The sequence below is a fragment of the Panulirus ornatus genome, chromosome 15 (genome assembly GCF_036320965.1).
Source record: "Panulirus ornatus isolate Po-2019 chromosome 15, ASM3632096v1, whole genome shotgun sequence".
Lineage (NCBI taxonomy): Eukaryota > Metazoa > Arthropoda > Malacostraca > Decapoda > Palinuridae > Panulirus > Panulirus ornatus.
This window is the reverse complement of record NC_092238.1, coordinates 27,016,245-27,033,933: the sequence shown is the minus strand read 5'-3', so window position 1 is coordinate 27,033,933 and position 17,689 is coordinate 27,016,245. Positions and strand designations below refer to the sequence as shown.

Genomic DNA, 17,689 nt, shown 5'->3' with positions numbered 1-17,689 from the left:
ACACACACGAGGAGTGCTGACAGGATAAGGAGGATGAAATGAGACCAAGGGATCCGAGGAGAAAGAAGTGAGTGGACGAGGAGTGAGTGGAGTGTTGTGGATGCTGGTAGGCGGACCTGGATTGTTTGTTTCGCCTTCGGCTACAAAGCTCCGGGAGGCATCGACCGTCACGCCCCCGGGATGATGCGAGGCTGACGGACCATTAATACCGTAAGAATGGTGAACTGCGACGGTTAATAACACAGCCTCACACACGTGTATGATGAGATGCCCCCACTTGTCATGAGCTGGGATACGATCTCTCACAAGTAATCCTAGGACTCTGGTGTAGAATTTGCACTGGCTTTTAATTGCCTTTTTTGCCACCTCCTGTCACAAAAATAGGACGTGTTTCCATTAAGAGATTTGTTAGGGTTCACGAGGCGATCCAGTCGACCTTAGAGAGAGTGAGAAGTATGTTGACACTCGAGGTCAATGGACGATAACGCACAGCGAATTCAGATAGATTTGCACGGAGAGGGAGCGATAAATGTATATACCTGGGCAATTCGCCAGGGAATTAGACATAAAAAAGTAAGTTCTCTTCATCATTGTTACACAGTTTCTACACGTTTATTAACATTACTAGCTCACTCACCCCTGCTCTCTTCTTCACCGAGCAACCTCTTCTCAACACACTCATGTTTCACTACACTATCTTCACTACACCCTTGATACCAATAACCTTTGACCTAACCTTTACGGGTAACGTCCAAGGTTAACTTTTTCCACAGACGCACAAAAATCACCCCCTTTATATATATATATATATATATATACATATATATATATATATATATATATATATATATATATATATATATATATATATATATATATATGAATCTGATACATTCTATCTACATGTGCCAAGTGTCTCCATCTACGTCTAGCAGTATATGTATTGGACTTGGTTCGAAACAGAGGGACGAGGAACTCTCAGGCTTCCATTCATATCCAGCTTCGCAGAACATGATGTCAAACAGAAGTGATTGACTCAAGTTCTGACAGCTGAGGAAGCCGTCAGAACTTGAATCAGTCACCTCAAGGTTGATCTCAACACAGTATCTGAATGAAACAAAACGACCAAGTTCTGAAAGGTACCTCCAAAGCAGAACTCAAGACAGTAAAAAAAAAGAAAAAAGAAATTAAATATGTAAATAAACTACGTTTGAATGAGACCAGACGCACTTTCATAGCCTATGTGTCTTCAGGAAATTCTCAGCCAAACATCGAATGCGTAGCAGATCAATGATGGTATCTTGCAATAATTAAGTGAAAAGTCAGTGGAACCAGTTCCCACTGAATCTGCAGAAGAATAGACGGTAGCGTGTCTAAAGTGAATACTGCCGTGAAACTAGCCACCTTAGATTTTAATACTTGCGACCAAACTCTTTCTGGAATATACGGTAATTTCATTTACATATTCAGAACGTAAGGGTAATAGGCTGTAAACAACGGCCGCCTAGGGAAAGTACTACCGTCCTGGCTTAGGTGTTGAAGAGACGTGCGGAACCGTCTTACACCCTCCGTGTTATAGCAGGTTGGTAAACAGCAACCGCTTACGTTAGCACTACCGTCCTGACATAGGCGCGGTGTTGATGTCCGGAGCCATCTTACACCGCGTCAGTCAGTAGGGCGTAGACAGCAGCCGCCCATGGAAGCATTATCCTCTTGAATAATGGGTGGTGAAGTGATGCCCCGACCCAGCTTATACCCTCCGCGTCAATACTGCTGGTCTTACTTTATCCTCTTTGAAACAGAGCTACCGAGTTGAAGTCTAAACACTGTTCGCCCAACTTATGCCATACGGCTATTCTCCTCAAACATTCTATCTCCTCTCTCCACACTCCCATTCTTTTCCCCTTTCTATTCTCACGGTCTTCAGAAGAATATAGGATGAAAGGAAGAGGGGAAAGTTAGGGGAATCTTTTAATGCCCATCGTCAAATCCATTTTCCATCTAATTTTTTTCTTTCCCTTTTTTTTTCTTACGTCCCAGCAGAAGGGGGAAGTGGAGGTAGAAAAAAGGGAAAGCCTCTCTTTTCTTGTTTCTTTCTTGGGCTCCTTTTCATGTACTACCGAAGTTTTTCATGATTCATTCAAGGCCTTTTTCGAGTTCATTTTAGTGCTTTTAAATGTTTCACTAATTGCCTTCTTCAAGTTTCATTTAAGGACATTTCTGTTTCATTAAAGGCCATTTTCACGTCTCATGTAATAAGTCCAATCCAACGTTTCATCAATGGCCTTTTTCATGTTTCATCTAAAGCCTTTTTTCAGGTTTCATTAAAGGCCTTTTTTATGTTTCATGCAAGTTATGCCTAGTGCTTTATTTAAGGCCTGACCTCGATGAGGACTTTAGTTCGTGACTAAAGCCAATGACATGAGTAGAATATTCACATTTGCGATAGAGAATGTCACGTGCAATGGCCATCCAGCAGGTCTTCATCGCTGAGGTTCTTAACAGATCAACAAAAAACATTTCCTCTCTAAAGAAACCTTTACGACAAAGGCTGTCTCTAGAGTTCCACGGTTTTTCCAAAACATGTCCTTAATCACCCATTTTCCACCCGGCACAGATGACCTAATTTGAATACCTGTGTGTGTGTGTTGAAACACCTGCTCATTCTTGGGGAAAGAGGACATTTGCATGTTAATATGACTTTCCTCGGTGGCCTTCACGCGCATGCTCACATCTTTACCTCAACCACCTCAACCTTTTTTTTTTTTCCTTTTTCTGTTTGTCTTTTGCTGGTATTCATGAGGTGAGTCGATCGTCCGGGGAAGTGAATTCTGAGATCAGTGGGAGTTGTTTAGTTTGGGTTTCAGGCCCACTCAACTGTCAGGGGGCATTCTAAAGCCATCATCGTAAAGGTGTAACCTCCCAACAGAATATGTATTACAACTTCAGGTGTTGAAGATGACTCTAGAAGCACGTTCCACTTTCACTGTACACACACACACATATATATACATATATATATATATATATATATATATATATATATATATATACTCTTACTGTCCTCTCATTTGGGTCTTTTTGGGTCTTGAAACTCGTCTGTTTGATTTACTTCTACGCTGAACGGGAACCTACATGGCTACAGCAAATTAATCGCACGTTAGTGTTTATTGGGATACACGTATATACATGATGTAGCTGGCAGCCGGAGTGGAACCTGCATTGTTCGCTCTTTCGAAATAAATTGCATTATTCTGCGAAGTACACAGAAATTAATTACCTAATGGGGAAAATTCACGAAATATCATGTATGTATATATATATATATATATATATATATATATATATATATATATATATATATATATATATATTGTCGCACATTTTGCAATGTTTGCAAAATGTGAGCGATTTTTTTGCACATACAAAATATGTCACAAAAATCTGTTACATATGGGTATCATATCTGTTGGGGTACCTGATGACAGACGTCAACGCAACAGTGTTCTCTCTCTCTCTCTCTCTCTCTCTCTCTCTCTCTCTCTCTCTCTCTCTCTCTCTCTCTCTCTCTATCTATCTATCTATCTATCTATAACCTATATACCCTTTCCACCATACTTATCGTCGCACGTTTTATATCATCCATAGACGAGTACATACGTCATAATTCATATCTGAGTACATGTGTTTTCATACATATTTATCATCTAAAGATTAAGTATATGTGTTAGCATTAATATACGAGTACTCATGCTACCATAACATAAGCGAGGATATGTATAATACATATATCATTCATATCTAAGTATATATGCTATCATGCACATCTTAATACATATACTACCACCCATATCTGAATACACATAATTATACCACAATGGATATTACGTGTCCCTGTATTCTAAATACATTTTTCACTTGTGCTTGCATTCTTGCGTCTTCCTATGTATACGTGATGTTCATGTATACACACACACGCACGTATGTATTCATATCATACAAACACGAAAATCCTCAGTGTGTGTGTACGAATGCATGCGTCGTCTTGTGTGAGATGCACTCTCGCACAGCATCTTGCAAGGGAAGAAGAGGTGTGTGTGTGTGTGTGTGTGTGTGTGTGTGTGTGTGTGTGTGTGTGTGTGTGTGACGAGAGAGAGAGGGAGAGAGAGAGGACGAAGGGAGCGTGCGCCTCCTCCTGCTCTCCCCCTCCCCCCCCACGCCACGCGAGAGAGACTCGCCCAGCGCGGGGAGTCCTGCCGACTCCTCTCCCTGGCACTCGCCTCAACCACGGCGGTGAGAGCGGTTGTGTGCGTGTGTGTGTGTACCACCCCCACGAGAGGAGGCGACGGCGGTGCGGCACCAACTTTTTAAGTCACCCCCTCCTCCTCCACCTCCACCATCTCCTTCCCCCCGAAAACTCATACACACGTATCCCCTCCTCTTCCTTCTCCTCCTCCTCCTCATCTCACACTTGTGACTACCGCTCCCGAGAGAGAGAGAGAGTGAGAGAGAGATAGAGAGAGGGACAGAAAAAGAGAAAGAAACAGGAAGAAGCCAGAGATCTATCTGTGTAGCATGTAAAACAAGCTTTTTTACCCCCTAGTGGTACGTAACCCTACTGGAAGCTGTTTGTCTTTCGATTGTGACGTTGCTTGGAATAGAAGTAGTGACTCTACGGTGAGTGCTTGTTGATGTGTATATATATATATATATATATATATATATATATATACACACGACATATTATTGGCGGAGGGGAATAATGAAAAAAAGATTATACATACATCATACTCTCGAAAAGCAGCCATTGTATTTACGTTGCCGAACGGTACTGTGTGTGTGTGTGTGTGTAGCCTTGCGATGCATCGTAAACGGGAACTTTACGTAGATGTTGTAAAGCGTGCAGCTTGTGTCTTGGAAACTAATTAACGTTTTGACTTACAAAAAAAAAAAAAGTCTTCTTTAACGTTATTTCATCATCCCCTGAGGTTCGCTAGATCTGCACATTACATGTTTTTTTTTTCCGTTCGTTAAGAGCCTCATTAAAATTTCTTACACACAGTTTTTTTTTCCGTAAGTTTGTTACAACTTTTGAAAGACTTCGGAGAGCGGAGCCAATATTCTGTAGAGTTATGTATTTCGTGCGAGTCTTGTGGGTTTATTATGTAAGAACTGCGAATTCTTCTTAAGATCTGAAGACTAGTAAACAACTTATCATTTATCATTACTACTGTTATTGTTAGTTATTATCACTATTATCATTATATCATTATTATTATTATCATTATTATTATCATTATTATTATCATTATAACTGCTATTTATGGTAATTTCCTTCTTCGCTTGATAATGTCTTTTCCCGTTGTTTGCTACGGATTTACGAAGTTTGAATTAAACGTTGGAAAATTTATCAAAAAAACTACTACATCATTTTTATCCATTTTCATTTGTATTTTTATTTGTTTGCTTTTAAAATACTGATTCAATCTAAGTGCTCTATATTTGTAACTAAATGGAAATGAATTTTGAATTCTAAACGTTTTAGGGACACAGTTTTCAGTATCTGTTCTGTTCATGTATGAGGGATATATATATATATATATATATATATATATATATATATATATATATATATATATATATATATATATATATATATACATATATATAGGTTTCTCCTGAGGCGTACACTGACGTTCTATGAAGGGCTACACTGATGTTCACTGAAGGGATCAACTGACGGTCTTACGATGGAAAATGCGTCTATACCACGTTCTGTGATGGGCAATACGGGCGTTCACCTAGGGCTACAATGCCGTTCTTTGATGGGCTATAACTGACCTTCTGGCAATACTGACGTTCTTCTGCACTGGTCTTGGGGGGAGGGGGGGGGGGTGAATCCCCATGAAGGGCTCTAAGCTTAAGCTGTGTGCCAGGACTTTATCAACGTTCAGTCGATCTGAACTTAATTAAGCACAAAGTCTGCGTGGTACAGAAAGAGGTCTATGGAGGGTATGTATCTATTCTGATGTATTTAAGTAGGATTTGTGACCCCTCTCTGTGGAGGAACTGAGATGACGTTATGAGGACATTCTCGTAGACCAACGTTCTGCTGAGGGTCAAAAACGAGCGTCTTGGATGGCCCGAAATCACACTCCGAGAGAGGTCTGTATAAATGCGTTCTCTGCGTTGCCTAGAGAACGACACACCCCCCAAGAGGATTTACGATTAGCTCTGTGCAGAGGGGGGATGTAATCGGATTCTCTGATGGAAATTTTAGGATAATCTGTTGAACTGTCAAGGAAACAATTTCGACTGGAGGCTCTGGGGTAGAGTGGGCCTTACGGATTAGTTCCATCGCAGACCAGGAATACGTCCTCCTCTCAGGCGTCCTGGAAAGTTTAGGATAATGAGGAGCAGGAGGAGGTGGTCTGAGCCTCTCGCCTGCAGCTACTGAAGGAGGCCACTGGGTGGATGATGATGGACGTCTCGTGGTGCAAGGTGGGATGACTGACTGGTCGTGGTACGGGTGAGGAGGAGAGAGAGGTTCGAGTGGTGGTTCTGATGATAGAGGGGATGAAGGGTAGTCGTGGGAATGGGGATGAAAAGGGCAGGGGGCTGGTATTAGAAGTCGTAATTCTGGTGATGTAATGAGGTGAAAGAGAGAGAGTGACTTTTTGTGGTGATAAACGAAAGAAGGAGAAATGGTAATGTTCGAGATGATTGCAGGATGGGGTTGAGTAAAGTGGATCTGGTAGTAAAAGGAGAGGTGATAGGTTTGCCGAACTGGCAGCGGTGTAGAAGGAAGCAAGTGGTGGCGGCGGTGGTGGTGGCTGTCGTCGTAACTGTCGGTAGGAGGCGGCTGTGGTCATCGTTTTGGGAGGGAAGCAGACACCGTAGTCCTGGGGCACTGTAGGGGAAGGTGGTGGCAACTGGTCCCCGGTAGGTAAGTAGGTAGGTAGGTGGGTAGGTGGGTAGGTAGCGGTTTCTGTGATACTGAGGAGGAAAAAATCAGGTGATTGTTCTACGATGAGGCGGATGATGGGTCTATCGTGATGAGGTGGGGAAAATGGGAGGAAAAGTAGCGAATATAATGACGATAAGTGAGGCGTGAGGATAAGAGTAGCAACCGAAGGGATTTTGTTGACTGCATTCATGACCTCCTCGTCTTTTCTTTCATTAATCCCATCTATAACAGGCCTTCGTCTGTGAGATCTCTTTAAATTATCCTTTGAATCAAGCGGTCAATAACCTACAGATCTGGACACACACGTCTTTTCCATGGTATACGTAGTTCTTAAGGTTGTAATATCCTCGAGCACCACCCAGAACGCCATTTTTGTAAACCAGACTCGCTTGATTTGCATGACCGATAAAGGGATCAGAGTTCCCTAGCTTTAGGATTAGAATCAAGACTCCTATAGCTGCACAGAATCATCGATCGACTCCTGTAGAATTCCTAATCGAACACAGTGACGTTTTATGCTCAACAGTGATGAGAGTGAGATCATTGTTTACCTGGTAAGTGAGGTAGAACATATAATCTAATTAGATTCTATGAAATGCATTCTATTCTGACAGACTTGGTTACGTATCACGGATCATATAGGCCCCCCATTCAACACCTCTATCATATTCAAGATTTGATGAATAATTTTGTTAACCAAAAAAAAGTTAACTAAATATTTCCAATTAAGAATAAAGTTAATAATATGACTGATGACACGACAATGTGTCAAGGAGAACCACTGTAGTTTAGTGTACAACGAGAAGTTCCGCGAGTATCGAAGTAATGACTGGACGTTATCTGTGGTAAAAAGTACGATACAGACAAACACGAATGCCTCAACCGTTCCCAATCAAAGGCGTCCAGAAACCCCTCAACAGATGAGCACATCCAAGATAAAACTCTGGTGACGAGGACCTAAGAGTTTTTATTTTCATTCTGGATCCATTTGGATTAGAGTTTGGGGACGGGTCATTCACAGGCTGACAGTCCATAACTGGTTCTGCGACAGTCCATTAAGCGCAGGAGTGGGAGGAAACTACCAGTGGCGACGGTGTGTGAGGACGCTCACACGTTTGGACAGGATACGGTTCTCGAATCCTACGAGTAAAAGGAGATCCTAAACATAAGGCTACAGAGATCGACCTCGACAGGATAATTTAAGGGGTTCGTTTCGGTGGGTGACAGCCTAAGATGACGGTCGACACTGATGTCATACAGATCCAGGTTGAGGAACGGGGGTATATTCATGGGTTTCGAAGCATTTAGCGAGGGGTCTCAAGCGCAATTTACCGAAAAAGGTGAAGGATCATGAAAGAAACGTACGTTTTCCCCCCAACTGCTGTCTCAAATAACTAGCTTCAGTGAGGGGCTTTTGAGAAATGGCTCCACGAATGGCGGTCTGGAAAGCTCTCAGTTCTTTTTCCTGGAAAAGGACTATAATTGCATAAAAGCCCTACAGGGGCCTCGACGCAGGCCTCTGAGAGTGAGCTGGGTGGAGGGATGTCGGATCTGACGAGCTTGCGGTGACGTTTCTCGTGCAGAAATCAAGGAGGGCGTTGCGTGGTCACAGGGTGCACGGAACATCTAAACCATTCAGACAACCTGCGATCATAATTAGGTTGTGCACCGCTGGCCTGGGCAAACAGACAGAAGCCTGAGAAATGAACTCTGTCAGGGGTACTGACACTGGGTTAAACTGTATATTGTAATGCGTCACCTTAATGAAATATGCATCTCCAAGTTATAACATTGATATCTGTTTTATAAGTGTCTCTGTGGAATGTATCATATTCGGGTGGCCTGAGACTGTGTCTTTAAGCAGACGAAGACGCTAAAGTGTAAGGTACACAAGACATACGTGTACAGTCTTGTATCGTAAATAAACCGGAGGTGCCCTCTACATCTACTGTATCTTGAGAGATAAGAAGGTCCACTATACAACTGTGCCTCAATTACCTCTTGGATTAGAGAGTAAATCCTCCCCTCTCGTTTTTTTTTTTTTCTAATTTTCCAAAAGAAGGAACAGAGAAGGGGGCCAGGTGAGGATATTCCCTCTAAGGCCCAGTCCTCTGTTCTTAACGCTACCTCGCTAACGCGGGAAATGGCGAATAGTATGAAGAAAAAAAAAAAATATATATATATATATATATATATATATATATATATATATATATATATATATATATGAGTTTGCAGTCTACGAGATGAGAGGGCATGGGGAGTGAGTTGTGTTAGCTGTTGTTTGCTGATGATGCAGTACTGGTGGCAGATTCGAGTGAGAAACTGCAGAAGTTGGTGGCTGAGTTTGGAAATGTGCGTGACAGGAGGAAGTTGAGAGTTTATACGAGAAAAGGAAGGTTATTAGGTTCAGCAGGGTTGAGGGGCAGGTTAGTTAGTGTGTGTGAGCTTGTGTGGAGAAAAATTGGAGGTAGTGAAATGTTTTAGGTTCCCGGGAGTGGACTTGGCAGTGAATGGAACCGTGGAAGCGAAAGTGAATCAAAGGGTGGTGTGAGGAGGCGAAGGTTCTGGGAGCACTGAAGAATGTTTGGTAAGAGAGGAGATCGTTACCTGGATGATCAAGATAGGTACCTTTGAAGGTATAGCAGTCCCAACAATATCATATAGATGCATGTCATGGGAAAAAGAAAGAGGATATACGTATGTGTCAAGGAGTGATGGAAACAAGGAAAACAGGAAGACCAAATTGGAGACGGAAAGATAGATTGAAAAAGATTCTAAGCATTCGAGGCCTGAACATACAGGAAGGTGGAAGGTGTGCACGGGAAAGACTGAACTGGAACGGTGTGGTATACAGGGGTATACGTGTCATCAATGTACTGAGCCAGGCCATGTGAAGAATCCAGGGTAAAGCGGCCTGGTTGTGGATAGGGAGATGTGGTATCGGTGCATTACACATGACAGCTAGAGAATGTATGTGAACGTATGCTGCCTTCCTTCGTCTGTTCCTGACGCTACCTTGCTAACGCAGGAAACGGCGATTAATTTTCAAAAAATAGATAGCTAGACGGATAGATAGATAGATAGATAGATAGATATAGATACATATATTGATATGTAGACAGTAATCTCGTGGCCCGTGTTCCCTCAGGTGGGGTGGGGGGTGAGGCGCGTGGTGCGTCACACACACACACAGACACACACACATACGAACGCCCGTACGAACGCCGCCGGGATGGGCAACACTTACGCCAGGGAGGACTCGGTCGAGTCCAGCGGGCGGTCCTCGAGGAGCAGCAGCATCCTCAGGAAGTACAGCAAGTCCCTCCGCTGCAAGGACACGGAGAGCATCTCCAAGTCCTCGGCGGTGGAGGACGAGTGCAACAACGAGTGTGAGAGCGACCGGGACGGCACGGAGACCCGCGAGAAGGAGGAGGGGGAGGCGGAAGAGGAGGAGGAGGAGGAGGAAGAGGAGACCAGCGACGTGGAGAAGGACGGTGGGCCTCCTCCCCAGCTGACGGAGGAGCAGAAGGAGACGCTCAAGAGGACCTGGAAGATCATAGAGACCAACGTCGCCAGAGTTGGTGTCGTCCTCTTCATGGGGTAAGTAAGAAGTTCTTGTGTTTCTGGGGTGATCGCCAGTAACCACGTTCCCCATAAGTTCTTGTATCTCTGGGGGTGATCGCCAGTAACCACGTTCCCCAGGGTAATCCTCCAAAAAAAGTATACATGCATAAAAACCTTAAATTGATAGTTCACGGACTAATAACCTTATTGGTTACTAAGCCTATTCATTATGGTTCAAACGAGGTAATCATATTTTTTCGTCGATTAAATAATTAAATGATAATTCAACAGCAGTCATCTGCTTAATGCACTGCTGTGTTCACCCATTATTCAGTAATCCGATAACAGACAAATTTCCACGCTAAATACCGAAATGCTTTACTTATGGGTTCGATCACTTCACGCACTGATTTCTGTTTCATTTGCCTCCGTCAAGCTCCGGACGACTCTTTCTTGTCGTGTCTTCCTGAGCCTCATCTCTTCACAGGTACGAATTATGGGATTCGTACATTTCATTGTGATGCTTCCATGTCTCCTATATTTGAGTTTCCCAATTTTTCTTTACCTTACGGATTCTCCACACAGTGAACATGAAAATAGAAAGAAAAAAAGGTATGAGGGACTCGATGTGATTAACAATGTTCATTAACAACCTTGATTTCATTTCCGAATTTAATCCAAGATTCTTTTTTTTTCTTCTAATTTCTCTCGATCCGATTATAACAGGAGCGAAACTGATTGGCAGCAGCATCATGGAAAATTATGATGAAGGATCGTGATTTGACCTGTATCAGTACGTCAACTTCACACCATTACCAAGTCCATCATTGTCAGCGGAATACAGAGTGATTCAAACGTCACCACAGACCACTAGGGTCCTTGTCATCAATAATGTCTTATCAATACTCTCGTCATTACAGTGATGTCATGATGATCATCACCTATCCACACCACCACTGTCTTCGATACCAGTATCATTACACCATCATTACACCATCATCATCATCATCATCATCATCATCATCGTCGTCACTATCAATGACTGAAAAGCCTTTTGAACCTCCGTCATCACTGCCTCCACCACACCTGCATCATAATGACGCGTTTTCGAAAGACGTACACATGTAAGTAATATATATCTACATGTGAGAGGACTATACATGTAAGATAACAAGAGAGGGGGCGTGGCACCAACTGAACACACACACACACACACACACACACACACACACAGGCCACGAGGGATGGTGACTGGGAACATGACACGATGGAATATGGGTCACATCTCACGTCGCTGCAACGGCAAGTATGTTAACTCTATTGACCAACCATAGGTAGAGTTGGATCCTGTTTCACGTGGAATTGGATCATGTCGTCCATCATGTCTCCCTCGGGTGCCATCTTCTGTTCTCAGGTTTCGAGTCCAGAAAACACCGTCCTTGTCTAAGCTGTCGATCACATAATGGGACGGTTCTTCATAACGAACCCCGTGGGTGTAAATGGTACGCCGAGGCCATTTGAACCATGCACAAGAGTCGTGCATGACTGACTCTCATGATACTCCAGGGGTCGTGTCGTCCAGCTCAAACGGGAGTTTTAAAGACCCGACAGGGACAAATTATGCGGGTCGTCTTGACCGACGTCTCAAAAAAAAATATAAAGAAAGAAAACGGGAAGAGAAGAAAAACCCGTATCCCAATTTCTCCACGGTGATATGTTCAAGTCCCGGCCACTGAGAAAGTTTTAATGACAGCGAATGGGCGGCGGTGAGCGAGCCATGCATCGATTGCGTCCTGACCTGGAATTATCGGGGCCAACCATTCATGAAGGATAAGATACAGTTTGTGGCAGGATTCTCGTTTAGTTTAGTTTATCTTCCTCTTGTCTTTACTCAAGCTCGTTCTTCATCATCCCACGCTCACCCCTTTCCTCTCCATTATCCTTCCTCTTTCCATCCACTTCTGAAATCGATGCATCGTCCTGACACACACCGCAACACCACTCCCGTAGGTGTCACACAGGGACAATAAACATGAGGGAGGGATGGTTGTTCTGTCTTCGGTAACTACTACCTCGATGGGTCTTCTTTACAGCTCCCCCTGAGTGACGACCACATCATCGAAACCACAGGAAAGCATCTTTATGTAGTCCTTCTCCTCCGTTCTTGTCTTGTATACAGCGGGATATGACCGCTGGGAGATCAAAGACGGATTACAGAGAGGAACTCCCACCTCATTGCTCTTTCCCGTCTACGTATTAATCTATCTATATTCTTTCTGATAAAAAAAAATTACTTGTGTTGCCTTTTTTCATTTTTTTACCACTGCCTCACCACCTCATAATGATTTTAGGGACTGTATCCTGCTTCACCTTTTAGGACGGTGAGTCTTTCGTCTCATCATCAACTTCACCAATTCACAGTTTACTGACACCACAGTCTGCCATACACAGCAGGCACCTGCGTCTGCATGGAAAGGGTGAGGGCAGTTCGGGAAGGTTAAGCCTCCATCAACAGTCTCTCTCTCTCTCTCTCTCTCTCTCTCTCTCTCTCTCTCTCTCTCTCTCTCTCTCTCTCTCCTCTCTCTCTCTCTCCTCTTGCACAAACCACTTGAGTTGATTCATGCACTTCACTGGCTTAGCCTCGAGCAGCATTTAGAGGGACGTGCTTGAGTTCTGTCACCTCCAAGGTCTTTACTATATGTGAAAAACTCACTGTAAGTCACACAATGCGTCCCCCCTAGGGAGTTTACATCGTTGCGGTACTGCTATACTTCATTTCCTTTCCTTGCATAAAAAAAAAGATACAGAAGAATAAAGAAGCGTCATAGCCAAATAACGCCACTGTTACTCTAATACATGATCACTGATGATAACTTCGAGTACATAAACCCTTGCAATGTACCTGGAGATCACGTCCGCTTGTCTTGGTCAAGTCGACTCGAAACTATACCTACATAAAGAGGGATCCTTCAAAGGTTCCAGTGCTTTTATCACGGGCAATTTGTATTCTCTCTAGTGTCTATTCGTCTGTGTGTCTTCGTCTTTGCACGTTTCAGGAAGTCGACGAAAAAGTTTGTCGCCGGTGACTGGAGTTGCGATCAATATACATCGTCCATATACATATTTCAGACGTTTCTTACGGTTATAATCCTTGAGTCTCCATCCATCATCACAACCACCATTCCATTCTACGCCAGCCATGCCCCCTCAAACAACCCTCTGGCCTTGTACCTCAAGTGTCTCCGTTAAGTGCCTGTCTTCCAAGAGCTTTAATCCCCTTTAATCTTTCCCTCACCACCCCAACTCATCTTCTCATCGCCTGGACACTCATCCTTTCCTACCTCGCCTCACGACCCCATTATGCCCATTCATTCCCCACCATTTCCGAGAGCGGAATACATCAATTTCATCCTCATTCTTCTATGACTCCTCGAGGACCAGTTCTCATTCCTCCCTCTGACCCCACCTCACTCACTCGCTCTATCACCGGATCGCCTGCCTCGTTCCCTCTCTCTGTAGACCACAGGAGCGCCCTCCTCTCTCTCCCCTCGTTCTCTGGGCCACAGGAGCGCCCTCCTCTCTCTCCCCTCATTCTCTGGACCACAGGACCGCCCTCCTCTCTCCCCTCATTCTCTAGACGACAGGAGCGCCCTCCTCTATCTCCCCTCATTCTCTGGACCACAGGAGCGGCCTCCTCTCTCTCCCGTCAGTCTCTGGACCAATGAAACCTCCCCCTTCCCCCTCCTTACTCGTCCCCCACCACCCCAAGACTTCAAATCCTAGAAACCTGTGATAGACAAACTAATCACAACTACAAAATGAAAAGTATCCACAAGAACACGATATTATTCATGAGTGCTTTACAAACTTTACCATCACTCTCAAACTGCGTCCAGGAGGAGTTTTGCCGCTTTCGCAATACGTGCAACAAGGCGTCAGAATTAATGGTATGCATATAGTTTGAATATGCAAGAAGAAAAAAAATGTATTCAAAAGATAAAGATTAAATGACCTGGTAAGACGAGACAGAGAGAGAGAGAGAGAGAGAGAGAGAGAGAGAGAGAGAGAGAGAGAGAGAGAGAGAGAGAGAGAGAGAGAGAAAGAGAGAGAGACCCTTGAAGAAATCTTGAAAAATTGACAATGTTGAAAATATGTTCTCTCATTTTTCCTGTGGGCTATGACGAATACATTTTTCTTTTTCCTGCACAATACCACTGTCAGTGATATATATATATATATATATATATATATATATATATATATATATATATATATATATAATATATATATATGCAAACAGGTGGAAATATATTTGTCACGAAAATCTGTGGTTTAAGAACACTAAGGTGTTTTAACACCATCGATGGCGCACTGGTTTAGAACTGAGGTTTGTTCAGTGGAAGACTGGTTCGAACCCCTTGAAAGCGTCATGATACTTTGTGGAAAAGTTCTACTTATCATATCATCAACATCGGATTTCAGTCGCGGAGAGAAGAGAGCTGTAAGATATATGGTTCATATGATATACAAGGGAGCTTATTAGCGTTGGTTGATGAGGACTAAGCTTCACTTATGTCTAGTAATAAGTTTAACATGATTAAAGCTTTTTTCCCCTCTCTTTTTCAATATGTTAATGAGGACTGCAGGAATAACATCGCTCCAAAACAGAACGAAAAACTGAAATATGATTCTAAAATATGACTCATCATACACATTAATATATATTACACATCTGGCAATGTGATCTCTTATCTAATATAAACTCTTCACATGAAAAGTTTCTAAAAACAGAATAACGAATACACACACACAAAAAAAAGTAAACTCGTACATTATGTATATTTCTAATTAAGGACACGCGAAAAGAAAAGTCCACCATTAAATGTAAACTTTTATTTTTTCTAATCATCTTAAACACAATTAAAATTAAGAAATCTAATTTTCTCCGGAATCACACTCCTTCCTCATGTTTCGAAGTTACGGGAAATGAAATGAATTAACTGTACCATTTTTGTTCTTGGGGAAGTAAGAGACGTCTGAAGGACCATCGTCTCGTACAAACAAGGATGAATACTATGAATACAACCTACCACAGCAATACTCGTGCAATACCCGGAATATTCGCGGGCACTGTCTTGAAACAACGCAGTTTCCAGGGATTTCAAGACTTGAACTCGCGTATGCGTACACAGATAACTGGGAGCACGTACTGGAGTGAAGAGATGCCCCACGTGGTAACCCATCTCATATCGCAAGACACTCGAAGATCTCACACACACACACACACACACACACACACAAGAAGATACACAAAGGCATACAATGGTAATAGTGGAAGCTTCTATGCATCCATTTCCTTTGGTCTTCTGTATAGCAACATACCATCTACAGACGCTACAAACTATCCCTGAACGTTGATTTCAGTGAAGAGGTTTGGAACTTTGGCAAAAATTAGATAAGTTTCGTCATTTCCTATTTACAGATCTAGTTCCTAATTGCTACCAGCATCACTCGTCTTGAAGTTAAAAGTTTTTCCTTTTTCCTGTAACGTAAAATTCTAACCATTGAATGTTATGTAACGAAGTAAAATCGATTATTCAAAAATTAGTCTGTGGGCATGTTATGCATATTGTGTGTGTGTGCGTGTGTGTGTGTGTGTGTGTGTGTGTGTGTGTGTGTGTGTGTGTGTGTGTGTGTGAGCTTCCTTCTTACAGTGTATGTGACTCAGAAAACACTCCACAACTTCATAGTAATGATGTTAACGCGTTTATGAAACTTAAGCCTTCTCTGTGTTTTGCCAATCTGGAAATGAATATGTTCACGACCATTTAATGCCTCTTGAGGAATCGCATTCCCTTCCCAAAGGCCATCATGAAAACAGACTTCAGACGTCAGTGTCTGAAATGATGATCGTCCAGTTCCCACACTAACCTCAAGCTGTTAAGGGGAGACCAGCTTCAGTGTATCGTCAAAATGTGATCTAAAACTTAATTAGCTAATTTCTGACTAATTGGAATATGACCATGGTGGGTTTCCGGCTGTAAAGACACCAATTAATTACCTTTTCCCTTACAAAGACCATTCAGAAAAAAAAAATACAGTTATTAGCTTTTCGATGCAGTATTCTCTGGCCAGAATTATAGAGAGGATTTTCGCATTTTCGTGAGCTCTGTTTAAAGGTGCCTTCTGGCGCCTATTCTGGATACTAATATTAAGCTCAAACTAATGCTAAAAGGGACTTTAAGGCGATGGGTACTCGGGAGGCCCAGAGGCAAATTTAGAAAAAAAAAAATATATGTATATCATCGAAATATTTATGAAATTTATCACAATGATGTACAGTGAAATCTCACGCAGTTCATCTCTTTGTTTATACGTCGTTATTCACTACCTCATGCATTTCATCATATTTCTTTGTACACGACGAAGTTTTCTACCATTATGATATTCAACTGTTGTTCTTGCCTGGGGGACGAACTTCCGTTCTGCTGTACAGCAGAATTTCTGAACAAAGTCGGAGTTCAAAATGTTCATTACATGAGTAACTGTCTATTGGTGTGACTTGGTGTTCTTTTCCGCTCAGATGATGCGACCTGGTGTTCTTTCCCGCTCTGGCGGAGCTTTAAAGAAAGACAAGTTTGGCCTCTTGAAATGTGGAGTGGACAGGTGAGAAACTCATCTCGTTACGTGGTACTGACTGAGGAAAAAGGCTTCATGACACTTTTGGCGACTTGAGTGGAACCAGAAGTTAACAAACAGATCGATGGCAAGTGCTCGTGTGTCACTTCTCTCAACACATCGTGTGATACCAAGGAGGAGGTCAAGGATGTCATTTTGCCCTGAGCCTGAAGGTGCTCACTGGGCCCTGAGATGAGGTGGATGGGATCAAAGACCAATGGAACCTGTGAAGGTAATTATATGACACGGTGGAAGGGATCAGCTGACAAGAACTGACATCCAGAAGCAAATAAAAAAAAATGATAATGATAAAGATACTAATAATGATATCATAAAAATGCTGAAGATGATAACAGTAATAATAATAGTAGTAGCAATAATAATAGTAACAATAATAGTAATAGCAATAATGATAATAATAATAATGATAATGATAATAATATCAATAAGATGATTCGAGTAACGTACCAAGATGTT

General features: G+C 42.5%; 1 protein-coding gene across 2 annotated transcripts in view; it reads left to right on the top strand.

Moving 5' to 3' along the window:
• Positions 1-4,263: 4,263 nt before the first annotated feature.
• The window catches only part of glob1 (globin 1), a 135,014-nt gene continuing 121,588 nt past the window's right edge, over positions 4,264-17,689 (top strand). Inside the window, exons 1-2 of one of the 2 annotated variants that reach the window (XM_071670661.1) lie at positions 4,264-4,605; positions 10,119-10,570. In XM_071670661.1, coding sequence (XP_071526762.1) covers positions 10,203-10,570 — 368 coding nt within the window. In that variant the 5' untranslated portion in view covers positions 4,264-4,605; positions 10,119-10,202. Of the gene's footprint in view, positions 4,678-10,118; positions 10,571-17,689 lie in introns of both variants that reach the window. The other variant, XM_071670662.1, reaches the window with a different exon arrangement.